A 13,599-nucleotide genomic window follows, 5' to 3' on the forward strand; every position below is an offset into this window, starting at 1 on the left:
CCCCCCCCCCCCCCCCCCCCCCCCCCCCCTGCTGCCCACGTGCATCAGCAGCCCACCCTCCCTCCCTCTCTTTCTCTCCTGCTGCTCCCTCTAGTATTTTCGAGATCCCCACCTGCACCACTCTCCCACAGATGTAGACCTGGCACAGAGGGGACGTCTAAACACCATCCATATGTGCGCGAGCGCGTATGCTCACACGCACACTCCAACTCTGTGCCAAAACTCTTGCCCCTCGTTTTCTCCCCTAAAAAACAACAGGGCTTTTACAACGGCTTACATCTGCTCAGAACACTTAATATACCCTGCTATTGCTCATCAAATGTCCACTTTGAGCATTAAGCCGGGTGTGTGGCACGCACAGCGAGAAGCTGGGCACTGGTATCAACTTGCTCCCAGTTAGCTGAGCCTACTAGGTCAGTAACAGCACCAGCCAGAGTGAGTAACAGAGGTCTCTGCCTATCCTGCTGCTCTCTGGCATATGGAGAGGTTCAGACGATGGCCCTGCCAGCCGGCCTCGCCGCCTGCTAGCCAACTAGCCAAGACAGAGGGAGAGAGTCTTCCCACTGCTGTCAGGACAAGACGCAGAGAAAAGCTGGTCTGAGGAGCTCTCTGGTGGTGAGACCTCAGCCATGCAGGAAGAGAGAGGGAGACGTGTGTGAAAAGAAAAAAAAGTAGGAGGGACTGAGAGAAACGGAGGGAAAAAACAGAGAGAGAGAGGGAGTTAGTCGAAGCTCGCTGCACTCCACAGTCACGTCCCGGCTGTCTGGTTGCCCGCAGCAACCAGACATGATGTCATAGGCAGTTGAACTTGGAATTGAGTTGAGGGGGGGGTAGAGAGAGGGAGTCACTTTCCGCTGCCAAGGATTACACTGGGAGAGCCGGAGTAAGAGAGGGAGAGGAAAAGAGAAGGGGGTTAAGGGAAGTCGGAGCCAGGAGGAGGAGGACTTATCTACAAACACCAAAGAATCATGGGTAAGAAGGAGGGAGGCAGAGGTGGCGGAGGATAGACGGGAGGTCGAGGGGGGTGAAAACTCTCCCCGGCTTTGCTAGAATGGGGGACAACAGAGAGTTTGCTGTTAAAGGTGGGGTGATCCGCCGCTCTCCCCGGGGCCGAGGCCCTGTGGAATGTCAGCGGCAGCCAGAACAGCTCGGCCTGTGCCAAAGCCTCCACTCTGCCCTCTTATCAAACCGAGAAACCGGATCCCTGGAGTAGCTGCCCTCAATAGCTTTACAGTGTAGCCTGAGACCACTCGGGGCCCACAGCGCAGAGACATATTAGGAGGATCGCCTTACATGTAAACTGGTAGCGCATGACAGCAGTTCTAGTCCCTGTGTTCGCTCACTGGAAAGCCATTCAGTCAGACACACTGCTGCCCTAATGCTATTTGTAGCTCCCAAACAACACAAGTGGTTTTAATGAGTGAAACGCCAGCATCAGCCCTCTTAAAAACAGCAAGCGGTGAAGTTGAGGTAGTAACTTTTTCAACCCTGTATGGGACAGCTGAGCTCAGCAAGCACTGTAAGTGTGGGAGAAAGGGAGTAGAAGGTGGCCACCTAGTGGAGGAAGGACCATTTATACAAGTGCTTCCCAAATCAGACACCTTGTGACATTGCCTCCTGGTTGTGAGCAGTTCAACCAGTACGTTTTTAAAATTTTGTTTTTAGAGGTTGGAAGAGGTAAAATCATCCAGAAAAATATGAAGAAATGAACATTGTTTTGTGTAGAAATGTGATTTACATGCTTTAAAGTTGACTGTGTAAGATGCTGTTCATACCTCACCTTTTCACACTCTGTTACGTCCCGCTACGTCTCCCTCCTTTATTCATATCAACAACTTCAATGTGAAATCTGCTGATGCTGTTTGAAGCCTAATCTCTTCTTCTCTTTTCTTCTCCACAGTCCTGGTTCCTCTGACGAGGCCTCTCTGAATCAAGAGCTAAAATTGTGTCATGAAAATTGGAAATTTGACAAACAAACACGTCACCGCTGATTAAGAACAGACTGCTGACACTAGAAGGTCTTTCTCTCTAGCCAACACTATTCAAAGTACTACTACAGAACTCAAAAGAAACAAACACACCAACCCAAGAGGACTCCCAATCCAACACAATTTGAACAGGAACGTTCACCCCCCCCCACACACACCCTTTGTGCAGGAGGCTTCAATGAGATCGAGTGGACAGACTCAGAATGCGAGGAAGAGGAAGAGGAGGAACTGTCTCTCACACACACACACACACACACACACCACCAAACGTCAGAAAGGAAACATAATATGGCAACCTGACAAATGACCAATCACTCATTTGTTGTTTATTTTTTATAATTTTTCATTTTTTTTTTCATTTCGTTGTCTCCACAATGAAACTCCATGCATTGGCTGGGAGATCCAAAAAAACAAACAAACACGTAGCGGTAAACGGTGAAGTTGGACGTGCGCGTTGAATAAGATTGCCACCCAAATTTGCACGCCTCCATATCTGTGCATTTCACCATCTGACTGCCACCGCCCGCCCCCACCTGGAGCTCAGCGCTGCCCGGGGTCCAGACCGCCAAAGCGCAGCCACGCGCCCGCGTGTCGCCACGCTCTCGACGCTTCATCCGCTCGGCCCTGAGCCTCTTCTAATTTACGATTGGCCAATCACGGTGACACCATCCGATGGTGTGACATGTATGCACTAAGTGGCTGGTCTTTGTTTACCTGTCAAAAGTATCAGGGCGTCCTGCTGCGGGAGAAGCGATAGCCATGAGGCGAGCGCTAGCGAGTGAACACGCGACAGACGGTCATAACACTAACTCTACAGGTGCTCTTTCGTCCCCTTCACCTATGCACTATTAATTTTTGATAAGGGATGAACGGTATTGCACATCGATGGTCAGATGAGCGATTAGAGAAGCGAGTCGAGGCTGGCCGCCACAGCAGGGATGTGGCTGCGCTAACGGTCAAGTCTAGGCCCTGAAACATGCAGCACGCACATACACACACACACACACGCACGCTTGCAGACAGCACATACAGACTATCTTCTTATTGTTCATTAACTTGGAATTTGATTTACAGTAATGCACACGCAGCATTATTCGGCTTCATATTATTGGCTTTCATTTTGTTTGTAGGTGTTTTTCTTGCGAGTTCCCTTTTTTTTCCCCAGATTTGGTTTTGGTTTTTGTCTCACTTGGATTGTTTTAGCCTTCTCTTGCATGTCATAACACTTTCTATTTTTCACTAGTTTGCAGTAATACGTTAAGTATCGGATTTCAGCGAATCAGTAACAGCAGTTTCTCAAATCTCTCGCGTATGGACACAGCACAGTAACAACAGCTCATCACATGCAGCCCATGTATTGCTTCACCTTGTATCCCTTAAAACCCAGAGTACTACACACACACAGACGCACGTATATAATGCACGCTAACGCCAACAACCTGACATAGAATATTAAAGGGAAGCCTTTATATTTGGTTCTCCAGACTGCCTTTGTTAATGGTTTTTCATTCACTTAAGATTTGTCTTTTTTAATTTGAGATATATATTTTTTTTCTACGTCAATGTTCACATCGAAATTTGCGATCGGTATTGTTCTCACCATGACACAATCCAACAAAAGCCGACCTCACAAAATAACTGGACTGCCTCGCTGTTGGTTCTATTTTGCAGGGATAGTAAACAGGGCTGAGACATGGTTCTCAGCCGCTCTAGTAACATTAGCTCTATGTACTAAAACCATATATCAAGACTATAACAATATATGAAAGTGCCTCTGTATTCCCTTCATGCAATTAGTAATAAATGTGACTTCAGGTTCTCTTCCCACAGATAAGCTAAAGCTACGGGGGAATGGTAGCGTTGGTGCTTGTGGAAACCATTGGCCGAGGACAGATCTTTATAGAGGACTGCAAACCTTTTTGTTTTTGTAAAGACAGAGAGAGAGATCTTATACATATATATTTATGATATATGCTCCTTTTTAACTTTTACTCCATGAGCTGGTTGGCAGTCTAGTTATTTTCTGAACTCTCCCCCCCCCCTCACACACACACACACACACACACACAACCCGTTTCAGTAACGTCAGCTTACTGTTAACAGTACGAATCAAACGACACACGCCATCGCCACCTGCAGTGCAGCATCATAACGACTAGATGAACATGTCAAAAAAAATCGACAGTAGGTTTGAAGAAAAAAAAAAGTGTTTGTTTTTTGATGGAAAGTATTATTATTGAAAAATATGTGTCGATTGAGCCACGTGCAATGCATTGGGTAGATCATTGTGTTTGTCTGTTAGAGATTTTTAAGAAAGCTAAGAGAAAAGAGAAAAAAAATGTATTTGTTTCAAGTCCGTAAGCTCCGGGACTCTAAACCAGGGGGCCATGAAAAATCCTAGTCTTTGTAAGTTGGGGGTATTTGTTTTTATTTCCTTTGTCTCTTTTTTATGTTTTACTTGTAATCAATTGTTTATAAAAATGTGGGAGGGCTGAAGAAAAAAAATAATTATACACGACTTTGGGGGGAAAAAATTCTCTGTCAGATAAAATCTGGTGCTTTAACACTATAAAGTACATTCAGAACTATTGTACATGAATGGTAATGAACAAATGTAACAGACCATTTAGGAAACAGCATTATTCCTCTCTATTTTTATTCTTCTTCTATTTGTATAGAGTGGGGGGAGAGGTTCCTATTCCTTAAGGTTGTGACACAAAAGGCATTTTGGTTCGACCTTTAGAGAAAAACTGACCCGTGCACTGCCTGAAACTCACCAGCAAAAAAGTAACAATCAACCCTCCCAATTTAACTCATTTTTATCTCATACATTAGCATAAATACACGACAAGTTCCTCCCCGTACTGCGGGAGGTGCTTCACATCCAGACCTCTTTTATTCCCACGATCACGTTTCTGAATCTAGAGCTTGAGTCCAGCTGGTTGTGTGGAGACCCACATGCCATGGAAAGACTAATAGGTTAGACGTTTTGTATCCTGCACGGATAGCAGAAGAAGAAATGGGGTTAATGAAAATCGTAAAAAAGTAGCCTCAAAATCTGTAAAAATGAGAGAATCCATTTGTGAAACAGGCAGCAAGGTGAGCCTCTCCCCTGTCCCACCCCCCCTCCTCTGTAAATGACTCTTATAGTGCTTGTGCTGTAGTGTATAGTTTCCCAGCAGTTAAAGGTTGTCCCTTAAAAGTGCCTTTTGTTCACAGACTCCATTTTGTAATCCAGATCGCCCCCCCCCTTTCTTTTTCTCTATTTCGAAACGGCTCGAGGTAACCGGTTGCCCCTGAGTGCCGCGAGGAGGCTGAAGGTCAGCGCTCAGGGACGACTCCCGCCTTCGAAATGAATCCCCTCCATTGTACCGCCCCTATATCCTCTCTTCCTTTTCAAAGCCGTATGTATATATATACACATATGTATGTGTATATATCTAGTACAAAAGGAAACTGGTGTGAATTAGTTCTTTACTTTTTATCGATAAATGACAAAAAAAAACTTTTTGAAAAGGCAAAAAAACTTGTTCTCGTTCAGCTCTTGCTTTTTTCTTCCCCTCTGTCTCCACTGTCTGTTTTCTCTTAGACACTGGAGTAGTCTGTAAGTGTGTGTCTGTCACTCTCTCTCTCTCCCTCCCTCTCTTCTCTCCCTCTCTCTCCCGCCCTCTCTGCTGTTGTGGGAGGGTGGGGGGAAAAAAAAAAAAATTATTGCCGAAAAAACTTTTGTCTGAGCAGAATGCAGTTAGCTCACATGTTATTCTTGTCTGTATGCTTCACATTGTATTACCATACCCATCTTCTTCAGCTTATCCATTCAACAGCTAATGTAAGTGAACAAATTACGCTGATGGGCTTTTGGGGGTGTCCTTGGGTGGGTTAGGAAAAAAGGACAACCGGGGTTCGGGTTGAGGAGGTTTAGACGGACAGGGTCGAGAGGGCTGGACGAACTGCTTCAGGATGTTGGAATGGGGCTGCTTTGACTAGGATAAGAGTTTGCTCTTCTGTTTTAGCTATTTATTTTTTTGGCTTTGTTTTATTCCCCCTCCTTTTTTTTTGATTTCCTTTTAATTTGGATTTCTTTTAATATTTGCTATCAGGGTATGCTGTCGTTCAGGCTCTCTTCCGAGGATGCCTTTGGACTGTAAATGAAAGCTACAAGCACCTTATAACCGGACTTGTCCTGCACGAGGCTGGAAGAGGGGGAGGGGGGGCATTTCCAGGACATATCCACATCCATTCAAACCAATCTTATAAAGTGAAGTATTAATGTAAGCGTCACAACAGTATTATCCACTTAGAACGCACCAACCAGATAGATAAAAAGGCCAGCCTGAACATGATGACTCAGATATTTGAGGATTCAGGGAAGTCCCTCCATTAGTCTCCTCTGACCACCTCATGCTGGACTGCTCCGTGTCTTTGTTCTGTTGTTCATTTTGTTCCTTTATCTTCTTAAGCGTGTATGGTTATCGGTGTAATGGGCAGCACCCATAGGCCCCGACCCCCAGCTCTGCTACGCCTCTGTCTAACGCCCTCAGTGCAGCACCACTTCTTTGTGAGAACACCCCCAGAGCTCTAGGTGAAATGCATGTGTTAATTACAGTTTCTTTTCCATAAGAAGAAAAACAGTTTGAGAAGAGCAGTGCCTGATTGAATAAAAAAGGATGTTCTTGACTGTACCATCTTGCTGTGTGCCATGTCTTTATTTTCACCGACCAAATAAGGAAATGTCTCTTTAGTTGCACAATGTAACAATGAGCAGATGCCAGGAGACTTCCTGTAACATGTGCAGCGTTATTATAAACTGTTACATTATTATGTGGGATTGTTGACTGATAAGCAAATGTTCACTAAAGCACACTAAACTGAGATGGTGAACATTATACTTCACTGTGTTATTATTGTCATTGTGAGCATGCTGACGTTAGCATTTAGCTAAGCTATCTTAGCTGTACGCTCTGTTACATCCTTCATATAGGGATTATAAAGCCTTAACAGCAACGTATTCAAGCTTTCCTCGATGGAAGAAATTGTTTGAGTTCAAAGCACGATTGAGTGCAATTCATGAAACACTTTGGAACGTGACAGAAACAAAATTAGCTCCAAATAAACATTTGAACACCAAAAACGCATTTAAATACAAATTAAATAATACAAAAAAAAAATTAAAAGCAATGTAATTACAGTATATATTCAATTCAAGTGCTCTTAAGGTTTGAGAGTATACTGTGAATAAAGAAGTCTTCCCACAGTTTAGTATTGCACACAATTCCATACCAGTGGGGAACTTAAAATAGACTTAAATAGAGACGTATAGGTCAAACTCCAAAAACGCTTGATCCTACATTTACCATAAAGGTGCAACATACGGGATTCAGCCTCGTTCACATGAACAAAGGAAGGAAAATAACCCTGGATTTGGCCAGTATGTTAATTTTACAACTTTTGGGGCCTAATGGATAAAATAAGCACAGTTAAGTGTTCACCTCACGCCGAGTTACAATCGTCTTTATGCCAACGTAAGTCTATGGGAAAACTTATTTTTGGGCCCCGTGACATCACGCGACGGACCCGGAGGTTTGGCCACTATGTAGAGTTAGCTTCAAAGCCCAGCACCCTGCCTGGGGGCTTGTGTTAGAACTGTTAGCTGAGAGCCGCTGGCTCAGCCGTCGCCATGTTGAGAGACGTAATCTTGTATATTGCACCTTTAATTTAAACAAAGCATATCCGTCCCGGGTAAGTGCTCGGTGTCTTTTAAACTCTCCGTTTTCTCCCCAGTTTGTAGCTCAGGTTGTAAAAACGACAGAAACAGGAAATAGAACTGTTTTCACCGTCGGATTATGAGGACATAGCTGCAACAATATACACTCAATGTGCTTTTACCCAGCCCTTATAGTGTATAGTTTTAGGAGTTCTTTGCAAAAAGCTAATTTTAGATTTTTATGGTTACGTCACTAAAACATATATTTTAAGGCTTTAGAGTTTCTCAAAGGCACAATAAAGGTATATAACTAGAATTTGCATTACTAAAAGCAAAGCACGACATTATAAATTCAGCTTAGGTAACATTCAAACATCTTTGGCCTGAACATAAAGCGATGTGCTCAGTCAAGTGTACCATGTAACAGTGTTTCAGTGCAGTTCAGAACAGCCTTTTCTAGTACTGGCGAATGTAGATCCTTGTTTTTAAGTAACTAAAGAGCTTCAGGTCTATTGGTCCTCGTCGGCCTGGTCTGTCTGATGGGCTTTTTCACCTCGCTGCTCAGTCATCTTGGAACAGAAAGAGAATAAAAAATACAAAGCTCATTTATTTCTTGTGTTTTATACGCGACATAGAAAGTGAGTATGTACTTAAAGATAATCTACCTGCGGTGCAGGGTCAGTTTCCTGCACTGGTCGGTTATTCTCTTTACCACCACACAGACCGTCTTCTTGTCCTTCTGAAGGAGGAGACTGAGGGCCATTTTGAACTAGGAGCGGCGCTGCATCCTGGATGTTGGGAGATTTCACAGTGAGCCTCACACCAACATAAGATTGTAGACAGATTGTGGAGGGAGACACTCACCTCTGCATCATGTACAGTCATTGGTGAGGGACTTGTCTCTTGGACCGGAAGGCTGGAGGAAAATGGTAGTGCAGCACGCTCAGGGAGCGGTGGACAAATACTACGAGGCTGTTTCCCACAGGGTTTAGGAGGTGTTGGTGGTTGTGGTGGTGGTGAAGGAGCGGTGGCCTAAATGTGTGAGGAGACCGATATTAGAGACAGCCAGAGTCACACTTTGTATCCAATCTAGGCCTTGTTTCACAGCACACAAAGATCCAGTCCTCTGACCACTTTACCCTCTACAGCTGTTTTGTTTTTAGGCTAAACAGACAAATATATGTGACTGTAGTCGGGAGATACCTGCTATTCTCAACTCACCAACTCCTCCTCTGTGCAGTGTGTGCTATGGGGTCAGAGCCAGGATGCCAAACAAACATGACTGGATTGTATTTGTATTCATAACATTTATAAATTCAGTTTAGATTGAGCAGCTCGTTATTTTATAGCCCTAACAGTACAATTTGAAAATATTATATATTATAAAGTAATATATATATATATATATATATATGTATTATAATGTTGTCTCTTCCTCTTACCATTTTCAGTCCTTAAATCTCTCTTATTGAAAAAAATGACAACAGCCCTTGACCGGAGTGGAGCAGGACGGGACACAAAGAAAACAGTGCGTTTCTCTCCACCAAGTTTATCAACATCGACACTTCGTCTCATCCACATCACCGGATGCGGAATAGACTGCATGGCATCGTGCCGTCAACAACACATCACGTGTATCCCAGCATCATCAGTACATCCGGCAATAGCAAACTTCAGAGTAAAAGCATCGGAATCACACTCTTTCATCTGTCATGTAATGTGTATCTGTGAATGGAGAAAAGGAAATAGATTCCCCCTTGGGTGGGGGGTGCAGCTACAGATTAAATGGCAGTGTGAGAGGTACTATTTGGACACTTAATGTGTGTTTTAACAATCAAAGAGAGGTTTTACAATGCCCCCCCAGCTGGTGTTGTAGGTAAAAAAATATTTACATGGAGAAGAAATCCGTGCTGAAGAGGCCAATAGGGCACAGGCCCAAGGGATCAGACCCCTAGGCCCGAACAACTGTTTGTTGGAGAGTCATCACAGAGATCAGTTAAAAGTAGATATGTCCTGATTACTACAGAAACTTATCGTTAAAATACACACAAATTAGTAAAGCAGAATAGCCCTGCTTAAAGGTACGGTTCACCCCAAAATCAAAAATACATATTTTGTCCCTTACCTGTAGTACTATTTAGCAATATAAATTGTTTTGGTGTGAGTTGCCTTGTTTTGGAGATATTGGCCGTAGAGATGTCTGCTTTCTCGCCAATGAAATGGACCTATATGGAACTTGGCTTGTGGCGGCGGCAAAAAAAACCATTTGAAAATGTTAACAGCAATGTCCCTTTCCAGAAATCATGCCTCTGTTACTCAAGATCATCCACAGACCTTGTTGTGAGCAGTTTCATATAGGAATGGTTGAAAAAAAATAGTTCCTGCATGAAACATCGCATTTGACTTTTACGAAATATATTTTTTCATGCTTTGAGTTCCAAAAGCCAAACTCTGTATAGTCCCATTATATTGAAGAGAAGGCAGACACCTCTATGGCCAATATCTTCAACACTCTGCAACTCACAACAAGACAATGTATATTGATAAATAGCAACACAGGTAAGAGGGAAAATATGTATTTTTGATTCGGAGTGAACTGTCTCTTTAAGAAAATAGAATCTTTCTATCTTTCTTTGAGGTATTCTGTAGGATTTTGTGTGAATGCTACGGAATTATAAAACTTCATATTTGCAACCATTGTCTCGTAATTTGTCTATTGGTGTTGTGATTATATACCAAATTATAGTGCTAACATTTTTTTTAAACGTATCTGCTTTTATTCTGAATGTCCGAGGAGCGTATAATTGAAGGCGGAAGTGTTTTATTTTGCAAGCTTCCTGATGACGTCATTCCGGTTTGTGTTTTTTTTGTAAACACGGTAAAACGGAACCAGACACGCGACAAACACTTTGCTGTAACGGCTGAACTCTTTGTCACCGATAGTCTAACCGTATCGCTCACCATTGAGTGTTTATTCCACCCAGAGAGCGACGTTGCTCCTCCCGTCGAGCTCCTCGCGGAATGACAACAAACTATATCAGCTAACCTCTAGTTAAGGTAGCGTCAGACAACTCGTTGCAACGTAGCCGGATAGCTTAGCTCCAGTTGACGCTTGCTAAAGTGTCCGTCAGCCTCATAGCGACGTTGACACTCTCATGGTGGTCTCGGTTCAATGGGGAACTGCCTGTTTTCACAAGGTGCGGACGACCTGTCGCTGCTGAACGAGTCCGAGGGGGGCAGTCTGCCCGGAGAGCCTCCGCCGCCCTACCAGGTGAGCTTCTGGGGCTCAAGTTAAATACACTCCGGTGATTTACGATCAGGTCACCTCGGTAATTAAGGTCAACTATGGTATTTTAAAACATGGACCCTGTTTCCTCTTGTTTATGTGTCTAAGTGAATAATGGACCCCTTTACTGTATTAATTTAATTAGTTAAGAAACACACACAGATGGACACACATCTTTTATTTTGTATTGAACATCCTTTTAAATGAAAAACAAACCAACAGTCTTAAATAAGGTTATCATAAATCATAAGGCCCCCCTGCATAAATACATCAGAAATTAAACAAAAGATAGTTTGTTGTTTCTAATAATTGCTGCATCTTTTTTTAAGTCGGGCTCTTTTTATCCACTTCTCTGCCATGGTAGTTCAACAAACAATTCCAGTATCAGTCAGGCTGTAGTGCAAAGTCTAAACTCCTTCCTTCAAGTGCACTTGCTTCATAAATGTTGTCTTTTGTTGCTTCCTCTCCAGGAGCACACCCAGCCTATGCCAGTGTACCATCCCACCCCGGGGGAGAGTCGCCTGGCTTACCAGCTGACCGAGGAGGAGCAGGTCTGCATTGCCCAGCGAATCGGCCTCATCCACCACCTGCCCAAAGGCGTCTTCGACCTGGGCTCCGACCCCTCTGACAAGAAAGTTAAAGAGTGGGTCTTTTTTTATTTTTATTTTTTTACATTCTTCTCTTGCTGCTGTTGTTGTTTTGATCGAACACAATGGACTGGGTTAATTTTTGTACCCTTTTTAATTTAAAGCGGTACTCTTAGCCTTTGAACAGGATGGGATCCTGTCATATTGAGTTAATAAAATGAATAACAATACTTTAAACAACAAAGAAGATGTACAGCAGTGGACTTACAATGTAGATCAGTACAGTGGCACAACCGCACAACTCTGTTTCTGTCTCCACCAGGTGTGTGATCTGCATGATGGACTTTGAGTACGGCGACCCCATTCGGTTCTTGCCCTGTCTTCACGTCTACCACGTGGACTGCATCGACCCCTGGCTGATGCGCTCCTTCACCTGCCCCTCCTGCATGGAGCCGGTCGACGCGGCCCTCCTGTCCTCTTACGAAACCAACTGAGCAGCCCGCGACGGCTGCTCTCGCCTAAAAGTAACCGCACCTTTTTAGCCGAAAATTGTCCTAGCTGTTCAAACAGGTAGCCGAGGCGATGTGGCACTATGCAGATGTTGCCTACAGTACGTTGCTTGAAGTCTGATATGCACCTGTTTGGGCTTTTGGAAACTCTTTGCCTTTAACAGTAGGACGACGTGCCAAATCAAGCTAGATGAAGAATATGGAAAGCTGTACACGTAGCAAAATATTACTGCAAAGTAATGTCACTTTTGTACGACCGACAGTCTATTTTAATTTGTGATATTTTTACGGTAATTAAACGCATGTCACCATTGTGATTTACTTCCCCTTTCTAGACTCATTGTGCAATATGTAATATCAATGGAGAAAATGCAGGAAATTTGTCTCGGTCCAGTGAAGTTTTTGTGTTTTTTTTATAGAACATGTGGCCTTGAATGTCATAAAAACGCAGGCCTCTCTACTGATATGCAATCATCATCGTCTACAGCGCCATAAGATAGAATGGTGTCCCTTTTAGATCTATTTTATTTGACTACGGTTGTCTGTAGCGTTTTTCCTTTTGAAGCTGCTTTCCTAAATGTGGATCTGTTTTCTTTTTTTTTTGCCTTCCCACAATATGGATCATCTCCTTTGCTTTGCCTTGAGTTTGTGCTCTGTTCTGTTTTAAACATCAGTCCTTAGCGTGTCCTTTTCATTGTTTACTGCCAGTGACATTTACAAAGACAAGATATATGCTGTGCACCTTGGGGTACTCCTCATCTGTAGCCTGTAGACTCCGTAGATGATTGTGTGTTTTGATATATGTGTGTGTGTGTGTTTTGAGAAGACGGCGGGTAGAGATTGGCATGTCAGTTGTAAACCTCGGTGTAGTTCCTTCTCTTTTTCTAGGTCCAAGCTGTTGGGGTTTGTTCTGTGGTGACGGCCGTCTTACAGCAAGTGATGCAGAGCTCCTGTGTCTGGTCAACCAAAAACACTCATATTTTGGTGTTAGACGTGTACTCTCTTGATACTGATACTGTGTAATGTATAGTACAAAGAAGTACAATTCTGAAAGAGAAGCTACAGCAGTAGAAAGGAATGTGTCTTGAATGTAAAGGATTATTTCAGCTTTTAAAGATCCGGACAGTACACGTGACAATAAGAGGACATGTCTGATTTACTCTGCTGTGCCTTTTGAGGTTGAGGAAAGCCAATTCCTGTGAAGTACAATCCTTTGTGACACGACTTTTTCCTTTTCTTTTAGTTGTCCTCTCGGGGCAAACGGACACCAGCACTGTTCTGATTTGTGTCACTATGTATTTGGCCAGACATTTAGCCAGACTCTGGCTGCTGTTAACAATCAGTTTGTGTTTTAATATATGTGTGCCACCATTGGCAGATTTTAGGGAAAATCCTGAAACCACAATAAAAGTCGACACCAGATTTTACACATCGCGTGTTGTCTTTTTATTGTGTGTGTTCTACCAGTAGTTGTTTATTAAATGTGCAATTCTGTGGACGGGGAATTCTTCCCAGTGTTTTACCA

The 13,599-nt window shown here is 43.4% G+C and overlaps 3 protein-coding genes across 11 annotated transcripts in view; 2 read left to right on the top strand and 1 right to left on the bottom strand.

Moving 5' to 3' along the window:
- The window catches only part of nfixa (nuclear factor I/Xa), a 113,518-nt gene extending 106,848 nt beyond the window's left edge, over positions 1-6,670 (top strand). For all 9 annotated transcript variants that reach the window (XM_031871927.1, XM_031871925.1, XM_031871932.1 and 6 more), the window contains one exon: positions 1,901-6,670. In XM_031871927.1, coding sequence (XP_031727787.1) covers positions 1,901-1,915 — 15 coding nt within the window. In that variant the 3' untranslated portion in view covers positions 1,916-6,670. The remainder of the gene's footprint in view (positions 1-1,900) is intronic.
- Positions 6,671-6,675: 5 nt separating this feature from the next.
- Positions 6,676-9,272, bottom strand: LOC116396915 (vegetative cell wall protein gp1-like). The gene is made up of 4 exons (XM_031871935.1): positions 9,135-9,272; positions 8,557-8,724; positions 8,358-8,480; positions 6,676-8,261 (listed from the first exon to the last, which is right to left on the bottom strand). The coding sequence occupies exons 1-4, from the start codon at positions 9,135-9,137 to the stop codon at positions 8,202-8,204; spliced, it is 354 nt and encodes a 117-aa protein (XP_031727795.1). The 5' UTR covers positions 9,138-9,272; the 3' UTR covers positions 6,676-8,201.
- Positions 9,273-10,544: 1,272 nt separating this feature from the next.
- On the top strand, positions 10,545-13,501 carry rnf11a (ring finger protein 11a). Its single transcript, XM_031872055.1, has 3 exons — positions 10,545-10,963; positions 11,449-11,621; positions 11,888-13,501. The coding sequence occupies exons 1-3, from the start codon at positions 10,865-10,867 to the stop codon at positions 12,057-12,059; spliced, it is 444 nt and encodes a 147-aa protein (XP_031727915.1). The 5' UTR covers positions 10,545-10,864; the 3' UTR covers positions 12,060-13,501.
- Positions 13,502-13,599: the final 98 nt, after the last annotated feature.

Source organism: Anarrhichthys ocellatus, unplaced genomic scaffold, assembly GCF_004355925.1.
Source record: "Anarrhichthys ocellatus isolate YVR2014 unplaced genomic scaffold, GSC_Weel_1.0 scaffold61, whole genome shotgun sequence".
NCBI classification, from domain to species: domain Eukaryota; kingdom Metazoa; phylum Chordata; class Actinopteri; order Perciformes; family Anarhichadidae; genus Anarrhichthys; species Anarrhichthys ocellatus.

What these genes read in the sequence shown, in the direction of transcription:
- LOC116396915 (XM_031871935.1), bottom strand. An exon ending in TGACTGTACATGATGCAGAG is followed by an intron (nt 8,481 to 8,556) that starts GTGAGTGTCTCC and finishes CCCAACATCCAG; the next exon opens with GATGCAGCGCCGCTCCTAGT. An exon ending in AAACTGACCCTGCACCGCAG is followed by an intron (nt 8,262 to 8,357) that starts GTAGATTATCTT and finishes TTCTGTTCCAAG; the next exon opens with ATGACTGAGCAGCGAGGTGA.
- rnf11a (XM_031872055.1), top strand. Translation starts at nt 10,865, where the DNA reads ATGGGGAACTGCCTGTTTTCACAAGGTGCGGACGACCTGTCGCTGCTG. An exon ending in AGCCTCCGCCGCCCTACCAG is followed by an intron (nt 10,964 to 11,448) that starts GTGAGCTTCTGG and finishes CTTCCTCTCCAG; the next exon opens with GAGCACACCCAGCCTATGCC. An exon ending in TCTGACAAGAAAGTTAAAGA is followed by an intron (nt 11,622 to 11,887) that starts GTGGGTCTTTTT and finishes TGTCTCCACCAG; the next exon opens with GTGTGTGATCTGCATGATGG.